The sequence below is a fragment of the Dermacentor variabilis genome, chromosome 11 (genome assembly GCF_050947875.1).
Source record: "Dermacentor variabilis isolate Ectoservices chromosome 11, ASM5094787v1, whole genome shotgun sequence".
In the NCBI taxonomy this organism is placed as follows: domain Eukaryota; kingdom Metazoa; phylum Arthropoda; class Arachnida; order Ixodida; family Ixodidae; genus Dermacentor; species Dermacentor variabilis.
Genome location: NC_134578.1, coordinates 46026791 through 46035612, shown reverse-complemented (window position 1 = coordinate 46035612; position 8822 = coordinate 46026791). Strand labels below are relative to the sequence as shown.

Sequence of the window (8822 nt, the reverse complement as noted above, 5' to 3'; positions counted from 1 at the left end):
TTAGTACAACGGAAACAAGATTTTACCACCGATGCACTAGCGCATGAAGCCAAAATACCAGTTCTACCACTTTTTAATAACCTGAGGAAATATTCGGCAGTGGCTCAGTGGATTTGCGATTATCCGCCGCGGTGGCTTAGCGGCTATGGCGTTGTGCTGCGAAGCACTAAGTCGCGGGTGTGATTTCAGGATTCGGGTCAGTGGCAGCCGCATTTAGATGGGCGTGAAATGCAAAAACACCCGTTTACGGTGCACTGGGTGCCCGTTACAGAGCCCCCCGTGGTCAAAATTAAGCCATACTCTACGCAACGACGTGCCTCTTAATCACATCATAGATTTGGCACGTAAAACAGTACAATTTAATTTTTGAATTTTTGGTAGGCTTGGGAGATTCAGATTGAACACAAAACGACATCTAGAAATTTTAGCTTTACATACATCCAAGTACGTCAGTTTGTTGTCTTAAATGTGAACTTTATGCCGAGAGCCCTTTCACTCGAATATTTGGTGGTTGCGACACTTTGTTTGGAAAAAGCAACTAATTACAAATCATTCAAAAGGTAACAGTGTCGTGGAAGCATATCACATAAGGAAGAAAGAGTACGTCTGCTTTTGCTTGCTTGCTTGCTGGCGCGTACCCACTACGGGCGATTGGCGGAGAAGCCTGTTGATAAACGGGAAAAGGTAACAGGAAAAAGTGCGTTTTTGAACGTAAACAAAGCTAGAAAGAAATGGATTTCATTAGTTTACTTCGAATTTTGGAGGGTAATGAATAATAAATCACTAAATTAGCGTAAATTAAACTTTTGTAAAACGAATAATAAATCAGTAAATTCACTTTTGTAAGCCTTCAGTGCTTCTCGATGAAAAATGAGTTGAATATCTTGATTGAATATCTTTTTTTTTTGTTTCCGTGCTGTTGCTCTCTAACTAAAACACAGGAGCAAACGGACAACCAAATGTACTTTCGGATATCTAGAGTATCAACGCTGACTTAGGCGCAATATGACGAAGACGGAAGGCAGGAACACACAGGACAGCGCTGAACTCACAACTACTTCATTCCAAGGCATGCACAAACTTATGTACACAACCCGCAGCCCCGTGCTCTCCCATCGATGGCGTCATTTTCAGTGCGCAGGCAAAAACGCAAAATCCTGTGATCTAATGCTACACTATGAGGTGGTTTAAAAATTCAAATTCACTGTGAAACAAGGTTGTTTGGCACTGAATTGACGCCGCTTGACGCAGGTTGCTGAGCTGCTTGCTGGCTCGGGCAGCACGTACCGCTATGGTACATTACTCGCCGCGCAAAACACGCTGGACCACTCAGCAGCGTTCAATTGGACATTACTGAGTAAAACTTGAAGCAGCGCGAAGACAGGAATCAAAAACAAACACAAGAGCATAATTAATTATTGCTTATTCCATATGACCTTCCTGATTTTATCTTAACAGGTAATTCTACGCTATTCATTGCTAATTTCATAGATATTGGGAAATTTATGCTCCAAATTAATTCGGAATAATCCACTCATTTTTTGGCCAATCCCCCATCGTGGGTAGGAGCCACACATGTGACCGGCCACAACAACAACGACAATGACTGCTGAACCAACACCACCCAGATAGCACAAGGCCCTTCACTCCGATCCCTAACGTCATGCTACCTAGCCCGAAATTTCCATTGCCAAGGCTGGCGTGACGAAAGCGGTGACGTCAAAGCTACTTTTGCTTACTTGGGAGCATCCCCATTAGATTCCATGGCGGTCGGGCCAGCTATCGTGACGCTATGTAAAGGATAGATAGATGAACTTTATTAAAAGAATAACCGGAAGAATCGCTAATGGTTGGGGCCCCTAGTCCAGGGCTCCGCTGGCTCTTGCCATCTTGTGCTAGCTTGGTGGTGTTGGCTGAACCAAATCGCCCAAATCAAGTTGTTGCTACTACGAACATTCATGCGTCCGCCATCACAACTCCTAAGTGCTTAGGTGTCGTCGGACATTTTACCCAGGTTTATCCCCATATACTCCAATATAGCAGCGCCCCTTATGTAGGGAAGTTCAATAGATGCCATTCTTACACTTACGTGCCAAAGCTATCTTCGGTATTCCTATAAAATTCGCCGTTTGATACGCTCATACATACATTATTAGACTGGTTAGCAAACGTTATTACGAGGAAACTTTATAATCATTGCCTGGCTTTCTGTTCTGGCTTTTTTTAGTGGTACATGAATTCAAAGAATGAAAAAGCTTAACTGCCGCTTTAAAAGTGTCGTGAAACTAAATCTCCTGTTTTTATATCAGGTTTCGCGGCGAACTTCATGGTATCGCCTTAACCAGACATCATGGTAGCAAGTGATATTTGGCACAGTCTAAATATGAAAGTCATCGTCAAATCCACTACGAAGTACGTTTGTTATACCATGTCCTTCTTTCCACCCATTGGAACGCATGCTCGCAGTCATTGCAGGTCTGCGCTAAAGTCAGCAGGTTTCTGCAATCCGTTCAGCGATGAGTGCCGCCGCAGGATGCCCTGCAACGACTGCAAACCAAATCATTTAACCGATCAACGTGTAGCATGCAGCTGAGGTAACGCATTAGGTCGTGCTTGCATATGCTATAATCAAACCTGAGGCCGCTACCGTTTTGACGCAAGGTGCGCGCTTTGTCTACATAGGTGCTATTTAACTACTAAAAAGAAAATTAGGCAAGTACAAGCATTGCGGCTTTGCCAAGATTACTTTGAGAGTATACGCCACACATGTTTAGTCAATTTAGTCCAAGTAAAATTTTGTTACACCTGGTCTTTAATGTCATCGAAACTAGGAGGTGAAGTATCATATTGTCGTCTCTAACAGTGTGAACGGCGTTTATATTTATCAAAATCGCTGTTTTTTCGCGTCATCTTTAGTTAATCTTTCGCTTTAGAAGGCACAAGAACACTGAAGGTATGGGCAGTATTCTAAGTTAAGCTGCAGCAACGTGTTCTTATTGAGCCGTAAACAACAGATCCATTAGAAATCGTACAGCACGTTTTTGGCAGCGAATAAAACCATAAAACACAAAAGATGAGCCCAGTCAAGCACTTTCTACTAAAGCAGCGCCTTGCAGCCAAGTGGCGCTTCGGTCAACCACGGCCAAGGCCGGTGTCATTGGCCGACCGGTGGGCGCCCGACTTCTTCTCCGGGGCCGGGAGGTGTCCCAGGCGGAAGAGGAAGACCCCATATGCGACTGCCGCCAGGAAGGCGACCACCAGCACGACCACGCAGGCCAGCGAGACCGCCGAGGCGCCGTACAATGAGCGTCGAGCCTTGGCCTCTCCCGACATCGTCTCGGTGACGGTGCGGTCAACTGCGCAACGCAGAAAATGTTTTAAAAGGCCACTAAAATGCCGCTAGTGCCACACTAAGTACAGATATAGCTGACCTGATAATAGCGATGACGAAAGCAATGACCAAGACCACGAATACTACGTCATGACGACGAAGATAGGGCGATGGTGACGGCACAACCCTAATTTGCCTAAATTCTCTCGCCTTCCTGTGTACTTTTTTTGCGATCTTTACTGCACGAAAATGATAAGATTTTCCCGACTATGTTTCCATAAGGAGCCAGCATTAATTTCATCATAATCATCAGCCTGCTTTGTGTCCACTGTGAGGACGAAGGCCTCTCCCTGCGATCTCCAATTACCCCTGCCCTTCGCCAACCGATTCCAAGTAACGCCCGCGAATTTCCTCATTTCCTCGCTTCGTACTCTATGCGCCGGTTAAATAATCGTTGGACCACCAGGGTTACAGAATGAATACCAGGAGAAGGTAAACGCTGTCGAGGACAGCCTTTATTTGACCATGAGTTTATCGCTATCCTGTGATATTTCTTGTAAATGCGAAGAATTTCTTTCAAATCGTTTAACGCGTAGACTAAAAAGATGTACTCTGTATATCAAGTTCAACCTAAGGCTGGTTCATTTATTCAGTTTAATGTCCTAACGCAAGAATTGTGCCAACCGAAACGCCATAATAAAGGATTCTGAAGCAGTTCTCCCCAACTGTAGATTATCAATGTTTGTTGAAACGCGTGCTTCAAGTAGTCGAGTAGTGAGGTTCGCTACACGGGGCGACGTTGCAAGAGAACAAGAGATTGAGAGGAACGTGAGCGCCACGCAACATGAGCGCCAGAAATGAGTGACTGGGTTGGAAACACTTTGTTATGAAATTTGATGGCACGCGGGCCGGGCGTGAGAAGAAATGTCAAAGAGGATTTAGGGGATAACGTTATATCGATAATCCCAAAGCATAACACCAGCTCACTTGCTGCCTCTATACTTCCGTAAGCTTGTCCGTCCCCTATGACGAAGGCTACTCTCTCTTTTAAAAAAACGTTCATCGCCTTTACATTTGCTGCCGGAACTCGGGACCTTTAGATAAAGGAGAGGCCACTTGCATAAGAAAGATTCCTTGCCTTTACAAAGTGCATCTAAATTTCAATACATCAACATTTTGAAGTGAAACGTCTTTCAGTTCGCTAAGCATAGGGGCTGGCTTGCTAAAACCGCATGTAACGCAAACACGCTATTGTATGATAACTTATATGTTAGCAACTTTACCGGTCACGTGCCTTACAACGTTATTTGTCGTGTAGATAAATGCCATTACTCGATCATGCATGGGTCGCGTACACAGACGGGCGTCATGTTCGCGTCACGCATTCGGAGATGCATTGCTCGGCAGTACGTTTGTTTGCCCGGCAGTACGTTTGTCCATTAGAGTGGGAGTGGTCGCGTTTGGGGGATCTGACTCAGTCATAGTTGTTGTAATCCATCAAACTCAAACCTATGCTTATCAGGGGTAATAAGGCATATAAGTGCGCAAAATCCCCAGCAATTAGGCGGTTGCCCGACTGTGGCGCCCTGCATTCGACAGATACGGTCCTTAAACGGCGAGAAGAGGCTCGGGCAGCAACGCACAGAGAAGACAATCTGCGACCACCACATTTGACCACGGCGTACTCACTACGAGTAAGGAACGAGCATGAATGTAAGATTAGACTGTAGGATTCCCACTAGCTGCATCATAAGGCATGCACGCTTTGTAATGCGTAATAAATGCTCAATTGTGTTTTTGGTTACATCATTTCTGTGCTTTAGTGACAACACACCCACAGCAGCACGCATAAGGCGTTTCATCTACCCCACTGCGGTTGTGTCCACGATACTGCCTACCCAATGTTTCCTGCCATCCGCCAAAGTTGAAATTGACTGTCTCAACCGGAAATCGAATTTCATTTGGCTCAGCCCGCGCTACCACTTCTCCTAAAGCGCTTTCTAAAGATTACGCTCCTAGCGCCACACGATGGCAACACCCAAATCGGTACCTCTGACCAACGCTGGCTTCGGCCGCTCGCCAGCCCTGTCGGAAGAACTGAGGCTGAATCGCCCCGAGGGGGCGTCCTCGTTCGATCCGACGGGGTTGTCAGACGCCAGGCTCTCGAAGCTGTTGACGGGCGCTCGCGGACCCTCGTCGTTGAGCGCCGACAGCTGCTGCAGCTCGTGCAGGCTCAGGCTCATCATCTCGAGCAGGTTCGACTCCACGCCACCGTCGCTCTCGGCCACCGTGCGGTTGGTGGCGGACGACGTGCTCGTGAGGTCTTCGCTCGCATCGTCTTGCGTGGTGGACAGCGTCGACATAGCAGCTCGTCTTCGTCTTCCTCCTCTTTGCAGAGAACCACGGCTCGTGACCGTCCTACGGAATTATTTCTTGGTGTCGATGTTGATTTCTACCCGCTCTGAAATCTTCCATCAAACCATGGAATCCCGTAACGAGGCTGTGCTGGGGTCGTAATGCAATGGACTAGGTGTTAATTGTGTATTCATGTTCTTTCTCTTTTAACACACGGAGGTAAATCAACGGTTTGCAAACATAATTTCTCACTGAAAGGGAGAGAGAGGGGGGGGGCTCTTTATTAGACAAACAGAGAATTCTGTGGAGGCGTCTATAACCGCTGGTATGCTACTCTGTATATTGATGGGGAATGGGATTAAAAGATTCGAGAAGAGAGTGGGAGAAAAAGAGGATAAAAATAAATATGAAATGCCCGAGTGGACCGGCTACTAACATTTACAGGTGACATGGCGGGTAAATTTGGGCTTTTGTATACGAAGTGTGCAATTTTTAAAGCTTTCCTATTAGACCGATTTCTGACAGGTATTTGAACAATAAATCCAAAACCTGTCGCTCCTTTGAAGGGCCGGGCATTGGACCTAAGATGCTCGGTAACGTTAACGGTTCATGGCGAATCATCTCGCACTGAACTTACTAAAATTTCGCACTCAACTTACTAGAAGGCACTCTAGCGCTGTGATCGTTCGTCAGAATTATGGTTAGTATATAAGGCAATTGAAGATTACATAGATTTGATGTTCGTGCTTGAGACTGCAAACTTCCTTGTGACGTTGTATGTTAAGCCTTCTTTCTCTAAATTCCTAATTACTCATCGTTTTCTGATCACAACAAGGCAAAGAATAACAGCGCGCAATATTAATCAATGTGAGTTGTTGCACAATAACACAATATGTTGTTGAAATTGATCAATCCTCAAAACCACAAGGCCATTTGAAGCCAGAAGGACTAAGTATAGGCGCCTTGTGCTGGCTAGGTAGCACACTCAAGCCTAGGAATCCTGTGTTGGCTGTTTAGCTTATTAGTTTTGATAGGACACTCAACAGTATATGAAACTGTTGTCTGCACGACATCGCAAGCTAGGGTCACGTAGCGGTTCCAATTAGAAAAATCGACAGCATGCTGCAAGTTATCGTTATTGTTGTCTGCAGCGTGAAAGAATCGGCATCGAAAAATACACAAAACATGACACAAGACAACACAAGTGCAGAACACACAAGCGAATATTTTACTTGAACCGTACGAAGGAAACGAAACCACTCCATATCAACTCACCTAAGTACGAATGTTAATTCTTTATTGATCAGGAGATTCAGCCTATAACCTAATCGGACCCAGCATATCCTAGCCTATACACATAAGCAACCTCCCATCACAGAATCGGCATGAATGGAAGCATTTAACAGCTCAGCAGCCGAGATAAGCTAAACGTTTAGAGCAGTGACGGGAAACAAGCAGAGAAGAGACTGGTGGAGCCGGTGTTCTTACAGGCATAGGTAATGGTATCATGTAGACACAGAAATTTTAACGAAGAGAGAAAACAACAAGGAGAAAGAGACAATTTGATACAGTGCCATAAATTTATTAAAACCTGGTTAGCTCGACCAGACTAGGGGTCCATTCTAGCCTCTTCGTTTCAATGTTTCAAAAAGGATGCCAATAGAGGTCATCATCATCACGTACACACGGCCATGAAAGCAGGCGAATAGGATACGCCGGCACCTCTATTATCACCATTGTTTTTTCGCGTGTGACACCGGTGTAACGTCAGTGCCACTCTGACCATTCGTAGACCACTCGACGCTCTTGCCTCTCTCTGTGACGACAACGCCACCCTCGTGGTGTGATTACGTACTTTAGCTCCACTGGCTTGGCTCCACTGAAACGCCGTCCCCCTCTGTGAGCCCTCGCCTCTAGTTAGCCCGTGAGATGACGAATACGTACCACGACAGGCAATGCCAGTCACTTCAGAAGCACACAAAATCAATGACCTCTAAACAAAAACAACGTTTAGTTGGGCTGTTCAAAAAACTTTGCGATTCCCCGCCCATGCTCACGTCAGTGATTACCAAATGTGACGTCGGGATATTGGAATAAAATTTTAATGCAATACATTTACTTTAAATGGCCGCTTATCTGCACGTAAATACGTTTCACGATTCCTGTAGTGCACCATGTCGTGTGTACATGTGTAACACACGCTCAATCACACGTTTGGTGTATGCACCGGTGCGTAAAATTGTATTTACAGATTTTGGTTGCAGTTCAACGTGTCGTCTCAGAACGCATTGGAAAAGCGTACAAGATGATCCAGGTTTGCCGATTATGTCGGAGATACTCCAGGAACAGTCTTCTAGAAGGAATTGTAGTATGTAATAAAGTTTGGTGACTACAATCTAGTTGTGCAGGCTTCTTTTAAGTTATTAGGCAAACAAGCAAGTGACCCTCACAAGAAGCAGCAACGAAATTCGCAATTAGAAATATAAGAATGAGGACAACAGAGTGATTAATTCTGACTCACGCTAATTCTCAATGAATGCTCGGCCTCCATGTTATCTGTGCCTTTACTGGCGAAATATGCGAAGACCTGATTTCTCTTGAACATAGGTCTTAAGCCTTTGAATTTAAACGCAAACAAAGATGCGCAAAATCCAGGAGTAAGAATGGTTACATAGCACAAACTGTCAATGTTTTAGAAACGTGCTATCATCAGGAAGTCTAATGTACAGTATATAGTAATTCTCCCGTGTACCATGACATAATGGATATGACAGTCCGATGCAGCGCAGGAGGTAATGTGTTCGATTTCCAGCTGGAACATTCCCATTCCAATGGGTGAGGCCAGCGAATACGCTAAAACACTGTTTTGACTGTGTGCATTCGTTAAAAACGCCCAACGGTCAAAATAATTCGCCACCCCATCATGGTACTTCGCACAGCTGTGCGTTTGCTTCTTGATCAAAATCGTAATTTAATTCCAGAAGAACTAGAACGTTACGCTTCTTCGCTCAGGGTAGAAGCAATCAGCCATTAGCGTAGTGCTTAAGATTGAGTTTCTAAACCTAGGGGAATGCAAGACTGTCAGTAATATGCAGCACACACAATAAAGAAATAATATTGTTCACCTGCAGTCCAA

General features: G+C 45.1%; 1 protein-coding gene across 1 annotated transcript; it reads right to left on the bottom strand.

Annotated features, from left to right (window-relative positions):
- Positions 1-3015: 3015 nt before the first annotated feature.
- On the bottom strand, positions 3016-5705 carry LOC142564148 (uncharacterized). The gene is made up of 2 exons (XM_075675011.1): positions 5382-5705; positions 3016-3356 (listed from the first exon to the last, which is right to left on the bottom strand). Exons 1-2 carry the CDS (start codon positions 5692-5694, stop codon positions 3133-3135), a joined length of 537 nt encoding a protein of 178 aa, XP_075531126.1. The 5' UTR covers positions 5695-5705; the 3' UTR covers positions 3016-3132.
- Between the last annotated feature and the right edge of the window lie 3117 nt (positions 5706-8822).

Coding starts and splice junctions, on each gene's coding strand:
- LOC142564148 (XM_075675011.1), bottom strand. CDS start 5,694: ATGTCGACGCTGTCCACCACGCAAGACGATGCGAGCGAAGACCTCACG. Junction 3,357..5,381: donor GAAGCCAGCGTTGGTCAGAG/GTACCGATTTGG, acceptor TGCGTTGCGCAG/TTGACCGCACCGTCACCGAG.